This window comes from Rhincodon typus, chromosome 19 (genome assembly GCF_021869965.1).
Source record: "Rhincodon typus isolate 14 chromosome 19, sRhiTyp1.1, whole genome shotgun sequence".
Taxonomy (NCBI): Eukaryota; Metazoa; Chordata; class Chondrichthyes; order Orectolobiformes; family Rhincodontidae; genus Rhincodon; species Rhincodon typus.
The window spans coordinates 29,441,510-29,454,581 of record NC_063350.1 but is presented as its reverse complement, the minus strand read 5'-3'; the positions used below and the strand labels follow the sequence as shown (position 1 = coordinate 29,454,581).

Here is a 13,072-nt window from a genome sequence, read left to right as displayed (position 1 = left end):
GACATTGTTATGTAGATGAACTCCACAATTTTATATACAGCCAGATTATCTATCAAGTAAATGACCAGTTACTACGTTTCTGGTATTTCTTGTTAAGGAAGGAAAATATGACCAGCATAGTGAGTGGACTCTCTGTTCTTCATTGAAAAACTCTATTGAACTTTTTGGCAATCAGCAGAAAAAGTGAACAATATTACAACACACCATTTGAAGAATAGCAGCTAAATATAAATGCAGCATTCTTTCAATACTGCATAGAAAGTCGTAGAAATCAAGCAAATAAAAAATAATGGCAAGTCCTGTAAAGATTGTGCAAGTTAGTCAGATATTAATTTTATAAATATTTTAGCTATTGATCTGAATCATGTGTATAACTCATTCATTTACTTCACTTCTTATAAAACTTAAGATTAGGAAAAAACAGATTCAGTGGGTTTCATTTTCTGGTCTTCTGTCTATGAGGTTACTTCAATGAGATTGGCTGTTAATGGTGATGACATCGTTGCTGCTGATCACCTGGAGATCCCTTTGACTTGTCATTGTATTCAAACAGTCATCTGGAAATGAGAAAGCTGCTGCTCAGGGGTTATTGGCTCATTGAGGGGAGCTTTCTATGCGTTCATTGATGAGCACTGTTACTTTCCTACAAACTGTGAAACCCAGCTCATCACATGTGATTTAACATTCATAGTCTGAAAGTTCAGTCGATGGGAGTTCACATCACAAACTCAGATACAACCTCAATGCACTCAACATGTAGCCCACCATTTTTCAAAGACATACTCTGACTTCTTAAATGGGAAGTTTTACATGAGGAGAACTAACATGTAAATATCGGAATAGACATAAATTAATCTGAATATCTAAGGTTTTGGAGTAGATTTGTAGCTCGTGTTGTGGGTGTTGAGGTTGGTTTCTTGTTTCGCAGATGTTTCGTTACCATGCTTGGTAACATCCTCAGCGCAGCCTCCTTTGAAGCGTCGGTGTGTTTTCCCACCTGGTTTTTAAACTCTGGGGTCTGTTGAGATGGATTGCCTCACTTCCGGTTTTCCTTCATAGCGGAATGTATATGGGGTCGAGTTCAATGTGTTTATTAATAGCATGCTTCGTGGAGTGCCATGCTTCCAGGAATTCTCATGCCTGTCTCTGCCTAGCCTGTCCCAGGATCTTGGTATTGTCCCAGTCGAAGTGGTGGTTCTCCTTGTCCATGTGGATTGAGATGAGTGAGTATTGGTCGTGTCTTTTTGTAGCCAGTTGGTTTTCATGTACTCTTGTTGTTAGTTTCCTTCCTGTTTGTCCAATGTAGTGTTTCTCGCAGTCTCTGCAGGGGATCTTGTAGATGACATTGGTCCTGTTCATGGCGCGGAGTGGGTCTTTAGTTCGGGTGAGCAGTTGTCGTAGGGTTGACGTGGGCTTGTGTGCCACTCTGATGCCCAGCCTTCGTAGGAGTCTTGTGGTGAGTTCCGACGTATTCCTGATGTAGGGTAGTGTGATGAGTGTGTTGGGGCGTGTAGTATCTTTCTGATGCTGTTCGTGTAGGCATCTTCTGACCCAGTTGTTTGGATATCCATTACCCTTGAACACTTGGAAGAGGTATTCTTCTTCCTCTTGGCGTAGTTCCGTGTTGCTGCAGTGTGTTGTTGCCCTTTTAAATAGTGTTCGCACGCAGCTTTGTTTGTGTGTGCTGGGATGGTTACTATTGAAGTTCAGTACCTGGTCTGTGTGCGTGGCTTTTCAGTGTACTTTCGTTTGCAGTTCCCCATTTGTCTTGCTCTCTACCAAGACGTCGAGGAATGGGAGCTGTTTGTTCTTCTCCTCCTCTCTGGTAAATTTTATTCCGGTGAGGGTGTTGTTTATAAGTTTGTGTGTCTCCTCTGATGTGGTCCATTTAATGATGACAAAGGTGTCGTCTACGTAGCATATCCATAGTTTTGGTTGGATTTGCAGAAGGGCAGTCCTTTCTAGTCTTTGCACCACTGCTTCTGCTATGAGTCCGGAGATAGGTGATCCCATGGGTGTCCTGTTGATTCGCTCATATGTTTGGCCGTTGAAAGTGAAGTGGGTGGTGAGGCATAAGTCCGATCGTTTGAGCACATTGTCCTTGGAGATGGTTTCACTGGGGTCATGCTCTTGTTCCAGTAGTGTTGTCATTGTTTCTCTTGCTAGTGGTATGTCTATTGATGTGAATAGGGCAGTGACATCAAACGATATCATGATCTCTTTGTCCTCTATCTTTATGTCTTTGATGGAGTTGAGGAATTCTTGGGCTGAGTGGATAGAGTGGTGACTTGTTGACTAGGTGCCTGAGTCTTCTTTGTAGTTCTTTGGCTAATTTGCGAAACAAGAAACCAGCTCGGCGAGCCAACCAACCTCAACAATCTGAATATGCCAAGTAAAACTACAGTGAGCCTTTAGTAATTAAGATGATCAGTGATACATATTCACAGTGTTGAACTCAATTTTCTTAAAGATTTGTCTTTCCTGTAATGGCAACAAATATTCAGTTTGTGAAAGTAAAGCACTTACTTGTAGAGACAATCTGACAAATGGATGAGATAAATTTGTTTCCAACAGCACTTAAATCATCAAAATCATTTACATGCAATATAGTTCTCACGCTGGGTGTGACTGCAATTTCATTAATTTTCTCCTCATCAGTATCATTGATGCCAAGAACAAAGATAAAGAAGCCTGTGTAAAAACATTGAAGTTAACTTTACAATGACATAAATAATGACATACAGATATTCTCTGGTGCCAGCCGTGCGCTACCTACATTATCCTTAGTACAAATGACATTACTTGTCATATATAGCAAACTGGATACAAATATTGTTAATATCTTTTACACAAAGTCTAAAATGCCTTATATGTAAATTTTCTAATAGCTAATAACTATCACAAGCCAGGTGCTACACATTTTGTAGAAGCAAACTAATGTTAACAATGAAGATAAAGAAAGCTAATCAGGAATCTGCAGCCTGAAATATAAAAGTGGAGAGCAGTGGCCCTGCTATGCCAACAATTACTTGGCATTATCTACTTGGACCAGCACCTTACTTGAACAGTGGCCTTAAAGGGAGACATCGGGTTATTAACTAAATATTGGAATTGTGCATCAGATTCCAGACACCTCATTAACAACGTCACATGGGATCTACTAACACACTCTGAGTTCACATTGGCTGACTCAGTGATGAATAATAATTCCTCCACGAAATGCCAACTACAGAGAGGCATTTTTAAAATGTCAGACATCATCGTCAGTATGCCCATTTGTTTGAGTTATTGTGGAAGAATCTCGGTATGATTTCCCAGAAAGAGTTTCTTCTGATGTCACCTTCACTTTCTCCTCTTACACAAAAATACTAACATGACATACCTACTAAGGCTGTGCCATGACTGCCTGTTAATTTCTTTTACAAACAAATATATAGCTCTAATAACTGCTTCAACTTCTAATTTATAATGCAGTTATGAAAATAATTTTTAAGTATTAATAGTGCTTTATTTAGTAACAGTGAGGGGTAAAAGGTTAACTATATTTTTAATGACAACTGAGTGGTCCAGTTAGCTGAGTTGGATGGATGGCTGATTTGTGATGCAGAGTGATTCCAACAGCATGGGTTCAATTTACATACTGGCTGAGGTAACAATGAAGGACTCTCCTTCTCAATCTCTTCCTCATTTGAGGTGTGTTGACCATCAGGTTAAACCACCACCAGCCACCTTTCTCTAATGAGACAGCAGCCCTATGGCTTGGTAGGACTATGGTGACTTTACTTTTTTAATGACAACTGATAATCATGTGCGTAAGGAGTTGTGTGTCATGATGCCACCAGATCACATGAAACTTGGACCTGAGTGTTTTGGTTTTAGAGGTGTCCACTCTTACTCTTGCCTCTATATAGTACATATACTTTATAAAAGTTGACGATGTTCACTGAACATCATGATGTGAACTACCTTCTACCAAAAACCCAGACATGATCTTAGTACACACAATTCACATCATTGAGTGATAGCTGTCTGTAAAATCACCTTTCAATCCCAATTCCTGCACAGTTTGGTGTATTTCACCAAGTATGGTCCCACGAGTGATCACGATCAAAATTTTGTGAACACCTCGCCTCCTCAATGCCGCTTCTTTGGAAAACAGATCATTAGATGTTCTGCCATCCCTGACTATAAAAGAAAATTAAACAACACGTGATTGAGAAGTTAATAAGTTTGAAAGAGCATGGAAGATAATGCCTCAGAAGGTCATAGATGCAAAGGCAAATAAAGTGTTTTCATATGAGAGAGGTACTTATTTACAGAGTAAAGATATTAAGAGGGAATGAAGGAAGGACAGTGAATTTGGATTAAAAAGAGACAAAGCTCTCTATTGCAAAATGGGTATTAATAAAACAATTTTCTAAAAGTAATGAATTAGAGGACACCCTAAATGTTTTGAGGATATCTGGTAAATATTTCAGCTTATCCAAATCCACTAAAACTAACACAGCATAATCTATGATTTATAAGTCATAAAATAATTCCATCAATTATACATTCTGGATACAACACTGATTTTTCCTTCAGATGTACTGATACATGATGGCCAGGGTGGAGGATGATTGTGCTCCTGAATGAATAAGCATTTGTCACAAAACTTAGTCTGGTTATTTAGTAGATCATGTCAGGAATATTAAAGCTGTGGACCATCAAAATTAACTTACCCAATGGAAGCAGATTCAACAAAACCATTTAGAATGTCATTAGATACATCATGGGAAGAAACAAATTTTAAGTCTACAGGAGACAGCATAGTACTAATTGGGCTGCTTCATCACAGACTCAGACTCAGATGTCTACAGTACAGAATGAGGCCATTTGGCCCATCATGTCCACATGGGTCCACAAAGATACGACTACACTAAGCCCATTTCTCAGATTTTGGCTCATTGCCCTGGAGGCTATCATAACAAAAATGAATATCTAAATACTCTGAAATGTTACGAGAGTTTCTAACTCAATCCCCTTTCAGATATTGAGTTTCAGACTCCCACCAACCTCTGAGCAAGAATTCTTCTCAACTCTCCTCTTAGCCTTCTACCTCTGACTATAAATCTATGTCCATGAGTTATTGAACCCTCTACAAATGGAGAAAATGCCTTCCTATCAATCCTCTTCAAATTTTTATTCATGTCTGTGAAGTCCCTTCTCAGCCTTCTTTGCTCCAAGGAAAGTAATCTCAGCATATCCAATTTTTCTTCATAACTCAGACCCTCCAGCCAGGCAACATCATGGTAAATCCCCCCTGCACCCTCTCTAGTGCAATCACATCCTTCCTAGAAAGTGGTGACCTAAATTGCACACAGTACTTCAATTAAGGCCAACAAGCATGTTATACAGTTCCAGTATAAACTTTTTGCTCTTGTGTTCTATGCCTTGGCTACTAAAGACAAGTATCCCATATGCCTCCTTAACCATCTCACCTATCAGCCCCACTACCTTCAGTCATCTGTGGATATGCACACAGAATTCCCTCAGATCTTCAATACTCCACAAGTTCCTATTACTTATGGTGTAATCTCTTGTCTATTAGCCAACCCAAAGTGCATCACATCATACTCTTCTGGGTGAATTCCAAGACAAGACACAAGCAAAATGCACTTAATGGCCTTCTTTACTATATCATTCTAATGACACTCAATGATAAAATAAAATTTCTATTTTTTTTATTCCAAAAGACTGATCTTCAAACACAATGCTATAATTAAATGTTTAACTTTCAAACATACCTAAATCAGTAACTCAGACAATTATAAGTCATGGACCTGTTATTGTGACCTATCTGTAATGTTTTTACCCGTATTAGAGTCAGCTCCTCTGTAAGGTATGTCATAAATGGCTCCCAATAATTTCTCTTTACTTTCAAATGAGCCATATTGAATTTCATTCCTCATACGATCACTAAATTGATTCACCGACACCTGTAAAAAATTTCAGTGCATTTGAAAAATATTCTATATTTCCATGTTCAATATAGAAAAAAAGACACGTGATGTTGATAAACAGTTATACATGCAAAAATGTCATTTAATTATATTTATTTTTAAAAGGCATAAGCTAAAAATTATCTGTTCTCCTGCTATAGAAAGTTTTAATGTAAGAGTTTTATACAGAAAAAGTGATTTCGATAAACTTGTGAACAAACTTAGAACAGAGAAAATAAAAAATATACAAGAAATCAGAACATTTTGGATTCAGATAGCAAACATTACCTGTATTCCTTCTGGGCCAATTTTGTCAAAAACATTAATGCTATCGTACAGAAATGCAATGATCTTCTTGAAATTCATTCCTCCTACCGACCTGGATCCATCGATTATAAAGTTTAAATCTGCTGTGATATCACTGCAAGCTAATGAAGAAAGGAAGAATTATGGTTTGCTACCATGCATGATTAAACAAAGCACAAAACGCTTACAAAATCAAAAGCTTAAAGGTTTATTCTGTTGACCTAGAGCAGGCAGGTTAATGTAGAAAAGGATTGCTGACTTGGATTAGACTGAAGATTTTAATGAAATCTTCATCCATTTTGTGGCCAATTAAAAACAAATGTTAGTTATAATGAATTTTCAAAGGGCACATTTAAAATTTTGCTAGAAATACTCGACATAGGAATCTTTGTAATTATTGGCATGATGTCACTGGGGAGGTAACAGCAACCACAAAACTGAATTACTGCCTTCAAATCACTGTCAATTTTGCTTATTTAATGTGATAAGGTTTAGATTTTCTACTGTAAAAATGAATGACCTGATTATAATCCTGCCCATTTGACAGGTATGGGTGGGTTGGTGATTAAAATTGTATAAAGCATGCATTTAAAGGTCCAAGGATATCATTCCACTCCTGACAAGATTTGACTGCTCATCAGACCATGGGCTCAGCACTGGAAGTCTAAGTGAAATCTAGCGACAGACAAGATCATTGTCAGAAAAAAACCAATTAACTCTGATTTCTAATTTAGGAAGGATTTTTTAAAAAAATGCTTGCCTGAATATGAGCCATGAGGAACAGAAGTGCAAGGCTGTACATTGTATCCCCCCGTTTTACCACCTCCCCCCGCCTCCCATCATTTCTCCCCACCCTCTGGTCACTCCAGTCTCTAGATGTACCTCCCACAAAACTTACATGAAGGGTTGCTGCTGGTGACACTAATGTTCCAAAATTGAAATTCATGCTTCGTGGCCATATTGCCTTATCTTAAATATCCCAGAAGGAAGAAAATCAGAAAGAAAACCAGCAGTACTTAGAAATGAAAGTAGCTGTCATGCCAGACCTCCACACTGAAGTATACAAAGTGGACCAGCAGATTTGACTGCTAGTTTTACTGGTTTTCCTTCTGGGATCTAAGGCTTACGGCTCAATGCCTGAGGCCTATTCAATTAAACCCAGATTTTGTAGACAATTTCCAGTCTGCAGTTTCTGTCTAATCTCTCCTATCCTTTCATAAGCTTCAAATTCTTCACAAAATCACCTTGGAATTTCCTCTTTTCTTACAAATAAAACAGCCTATACTTCAAATTCAGTTTCTACATTAACAAGGTTTACTCTCCAGCCACAAATTGCCAACAAACAAGCCATTCCTTTTCATATTATTGAACAGTAATAATAAGAATGATGAGTAGCAGTCTGCCATCACTTTTACACGAAAAGTTACTTTGGAGAGATTTTACTGTACAGACTTCATATAAACAATTATATCCTGTTTAAAACGACTTTTCTCAAAATAAATGATTTACCGATTGGCCTGCTGCCCATCCAATTTCATTCCCCTCCCCCACCCCCACTGACCAACATGACAATACAACAGAAAGTAAAATCCATTAACTGTAAATGTACAGAAGAAAAAGAAAAATCAGAAAAAGCCGTGCCCAGAGACAGGGAAGTAAATTCACAGTGTTTACAAGAAGACAGAGGAGCCATCAAAAACAAAGACACAAGGAAATATAGAATGTGAGAAGGGAATAAAAATGATACAGGGAAAAACAGAAACTAATCTGCCACAAATTTAACAGAAACCTCCCCTGTGGGTTTGAAAGTCCGATGGGGGTTCTTATAAAATTCACTGCTTGCTTTCCCGCCACCCTCCCACCATGCTTTATTTATCTGCAATTTTATATTCATTTCATTTATTTTAATGTTTTTAAAACAGCATTGGAAATTCTATAGGCAGAATGGAGAGAGGGGAGCCATTGGAGAGATTAGAACAACACAATAGGGGAGCTGTCTGAGAGTTTGAGAACAGAACAACAGGGTGAGGTAATTCCACAGAGGCTGGTATCCCATCACCAAATCACCTTTATTTGCACGTGGAAAGTCTTTGACACTGATCCAGCTCCCTCAGAGCCAGAATCAACAGGATCTCTGACACTCCTGCTTATAGCTGTCAGCCAGGGCTCCCTGATTGGGGCTGTTAATCTGGTCCAATCAGGGAACTCATATTCTATGAGGTCCACCTTGCTGATGTTGTTACAATCACTTTCGAGGGGGAAGGTCCAAGTGCTTGAAAGTAATATGAAGGGGGGATGGAATGAGAACTGGAGCTGCTGCTCTGTCTGTGATTCAACCACATTCAGAAAAAAATGAAAGTGCCTTTACAAGGAAAGGTGATTGTTGCCTCAAGAAATCACTAGGACATGTATAGCTATACAAGAGATGTGATTTTTGAAACATCCAAAGTGAAACAGGGGGAAATGTGATTTTGTTGAATGAGACTGGGAGCCAGTGCCAAACGAGTAATGACCAAAAACAGAGTCCAAAATCGAAACAAATGAAACTATGACGATATGAGGGCTGTGTTAGCGCCTGTCTCGAAAGGCAAACCTGTGAATATGTAATGGTCTATATTTATGAAAGAAGCACACGCAAAGCAAACATCATCTGTTTTAGGCACAAAAAGAAAAGTGACCCAACCAGACTTGCTGCACACTCATTGCATGATTCCCAGCCTGTGATCTGCTCTTGTAGACAATATATGACAAGTCCAGTTCAGTTTTGGGTTAATGATAATCCCCAGGATGTTGATAGTGGGGAATTCAGTGATAGTAATACCATTGATAGCCATGAGATGATAGATACTCTCTTGTTAGAGGTGGTCATTGCTTGGCATTTGTGTGACATGAATGTCATTTGCCACTTGTCATCTCAAGCCTGAATATTGCCGAGGTCTTGCTGCATATGGAGATTGACTGCTTCAATATCTGAGGAGTCATGAATGGTGCAGAACATTGTGCAATCAACAGCGAACATCCCCACTCTGACCTTATGATGAGGTTGCTGAGAATGGTTGGATTGGGGAAACTACCTTGAGGAACTCCTGCAGAGATGTCCTGGAGCTGACCAACTACCACAACCATCTTCTATATTTTCCCAGAGAGCTTTCCCCCTGATTTCCATTGACTCCAGTTTTACTAGAGCTCCTTGATGTCACAGTCTATCAGATGTAGCCTGTCATTCTCATTTCACCTCTGGAATTCAGCTCTTTTGTCCATTTGAACCAAGGCTGTAATGAGGTCAGGAGCTGTGTGGCCCCGGTGCAACATAAACTGGGCATCACTGAGCAGGTTATTGCTGAGCAGGTGATGCTTGATAGCACTGTTGATGATGCTTTCTATTGCTTTACTGATGATCGAGAGAAGACTGATGGGGCAGTAATTGGCTGGGAATGATTTGTCCTGCTTTTTGTGTACAGGATATACCTGGGCAATTTTTCACATTGTCAGGTAGATGCCAGCATTGTAGTTGTACTGGAAGAGCTTGGATAGCTGAGTGGCAAGTTCTGCAGCACAAGTCCTCTGTACTATTGCAGAATATTGACAGGACCCATAACCTTTGCAGTATCCATTGCCTGAAACCATTTCTTGATGTCATGTGGAGTGAGTCAAATTGGCTAAAGAATGATACCTATGATACAAGGGGCCTCTGGAGGAGGCCAAGATGGATTATCCACTTGCCACTTCTGGCTGAAGATTGTTGTGCATACACCTGCCTTATGTTTTTCACTGATGTACTGGGGTGCACTATTAATGAGGTCGGGGATGTTTCTGGAGCCTCTTTCTCTGGTGAGTTGTTTAGCTGCCATAGCGACAGTGTGACAAAGATTCACCTCACTGATTCCTGGAAGGGCAAGCTTGTCTTATGAAGAGAGACAGGGTCCATTAGCACGTATTTATTGGAGTCTAGAAGAATGAGAGGGGATCTCATTGAAACATAAAATTCTGACAGGGCAAGACAGACTGGATGTAGGGAAAATGATTCCCCTGTGGGGATGATGGTATTGAGGAGGCATCTAGAATAAGGAGTCACATTTTCAGGATACACTGGATAGGCAATTCAGGACTCAATTGAGGAGAAATCTCTTCAGTTTATGGAGTTCACCAGTAAAAAAGGATGTGGAAGCCAAGTCGCAGAATATATTTAATAAGGAAATAAATTTCATGACAATAAAAATGTGAAGGGGTCTTGGGAGAGCACTACAGAATGGTTTAAGATAAGTAATTACCATATTGAATGGTGGAGCAAGCTCAATGGGGCAAATGTTCTACTCCTACTTCTATTTATAATGTTTCGATGATCATTGGAATGGAATACAAATTCTACGTGCATTTTTTCAACTGTGAAAGCTTCAGGTATGCATTTATTGGCAACAACTGAGCTCTAATTTTTAGAAGTCAGTCAGTTTGAAAGTCAAATAAAGTCAATTCGATTTCAGCACTGCCTCATTCTGGTGACGGTGTTGAGAAAATTTAACATTATCAGGCACACAGTGTGTTTTCGTGGAGGTTTCAGCGTTGCTGCAGCAATGAGGCTTTGATACAAATGAGATGGAAATCCTCGAAAAGCTAAAACAGCTCAAAACAAATAACACTGGGGGGTGGATGGTATTAACCTCAAAGTATTAAGGCCGATAAGGCAGGAGATTCTAGAATCAACGAAAGTCATTACAAGAGAGTTGGACTCACAGAAGATACTAATGGTATTAAAATAGGCTGATTCACCGCCCAATTTCAAAGGGGCAGTAATCTGTAAAATAATGAATGCAACTGTTGAAATAAATTTGAGGATTACCTTTGCAATAACAGCATTTAATATAGATTCAAACAGGCACATCCTGACTTGTTTAAACTGGTGACATCCCAAATGCAGTGAGGAAGGCCCAACTTTGTGTTGTCCCTCAAATTCTAAAGGCCTTTCACACCAGAAAAATGACAAGTTCAAAGCTGTGGGAACTCAGGATAAACATTTGGATTAGATAACAACTCATCAGCACAGCTGGCCATAACTCATTAGAGAAGAGGAAAGTGAAAGAATGCCGTATAGGATGCCCTAAGGGTCAATATTGCAACATTTGGGACTTGGATTCAGAAACTCTACACTTCAGTCAGATCTGTAAATAATACTAAACTAGGAAGAGTAATTGATTATGAGGAGGAAATACAAAGTTAGGCCCACAAAAGTATGTAAAAACCAAAAGAATAACGGATGCTATAAATCAGAAACAAAAGTAGAAATTGCTGGAAAAGCTCAGCAAGTCTGGCATCATCTGCAGAGAGACATCAGAGTTAGCATTTCAGGTAGAGATACCCTTTCTCAAAACTGACACTAGCTAGGAAAATGTCAGTTTATGTGCAGAAGAGAGGGTGTGTGGAGGAGGTAGGGAATAAATGATAGGTGGGGATAGAGCCCAAAGAGTGAGAAGAACAGTCGGACATACAAAGGAGTGGAAAACAATCTGGCTGGGAGGATGAATAGCTGTTAATGGAGACTGTTAGTGACTAACAATGGGTTGTGTGTAATAGCAGACTATGTGATAACTAAGCCTCATATATGGGGGTTGGGGTAAGTACATGGGAGAGCGCAATGTTGAATCCAGAAGGCTGCAAGGTCCCCAAGCAGAAAATGAGGTGCTATTATTCTAGCTTATACTGAGCTTCGCTGGAGCGACTCAAAATATGTAACTGGATGTGCCAGATACATTTTAATACAGATGAGTGTAAAGTATTGCCATATAGGAAGGGAAAATGGACAACATACACTCTCTGTGAGTAGTGTTGAAACAGCTAAAGAAATAGCTGGAAGTGATCTATGAACTTGTAAGACTCAATACTGAGCTTATCAGCCGCTGTAGAACAGAGAACAATCAGCAAGTGAAACATTTGAGGATTGGGGAACAACACAGGCCTGAGCAACTCATGTCAAAAGTGTGTGGTTCTCTGATAAATGACTATTTTAGGTAGTGTAACTGGTTTGGTGACCCGAAAGTACAGGAAACATTCAAACACTGCGATAATTTTGAAGAAGAGTCACCACACAGATGCCTACAGGAGCAAGAAGAAATGCAGAAACTAGGACTTTCCAACCTCAAATACAGGTAAATGAGAAATAATCTTATTCGAGTTTAAATCATAGCAAACTATTGTGCAGATGTTAGATCCAGAATATTATTTCAAATGGTATGAAGAGGTGGAGCACAGGGAGGCAGCTAACTGGAAACTAATGGCCAGTAGTGCTTCTTCCCATAAAGAGAATTGTTACTGATTGACTTGGTGCAGAAAAATCAAGAATTGTTCAAGACTCTATTGGACAACAATTGGGACATCATAGGGTCCTCCTGGATCGAGGAACTAAAATGTGCTGAATGGCATTCCTCATTTTTGTATTTTCCAATGTTTATCTAATAGCGATAGCAGACTAGCGGCCCTGGTGAATTTGCCAATCAGTCATCAAGATGTTCATGTGCCGCCCATCAAGGTCGGAAAGAATGCCAATAAAATACTGATGGCTCTCAGTGTGGACCACTGGTTTCAATGATCTGTAACCCAGGAAATTAAGTACCAGTAACATCAGGAAAACTGACAGGCTTTTCAGAAATATTAGCTCCTTAACTTTTTGGTGATTTATTTCTATTGATTGATCAGAACCAAATCTGCTAATTCGCTGCCAATAGATAACTATTGTTTGAGCAAAAGAAATCATAATAAGCTTTTAACTCAATCAAATCATCGTCTCCAAAGAG

General features: G+C 39.3%; 1 protein-coding gene across 1 annotated transcript in view; it reads right to left on the bottom strand.

Moving 5' to 3' along the window:
• The window catches only part of LOC109917522 (collagen alpha-1(XIV) chain-like), a 148,723-nt gene that overhangs the window by 51,566 nt on the left and 84,085 nt on the right, over positions 1-13,072 (bottom strand). The window contains exons 25-28 of the mRNA XM_048608374.1: positions 6,270-6,409; positions 5,855-5,978; positions 4,042-4,185; positions 2,527-2,691 (exon numbers count right to left, since the gene is read on the bottom strand). Coding sequence (XP_048464331.1) covers positions 2,527-2,691; positions 4,042-4,185; positions 5,855-5,978; positions 6,270-6,409 — 573 coding nt within the window. The remainder of the gene's footprint in view (positions 1-2,526; positions 2,692-4,041; positions 4,186-5,854; positions 5,979-6,269; positions 6,410-13,072) is intronic.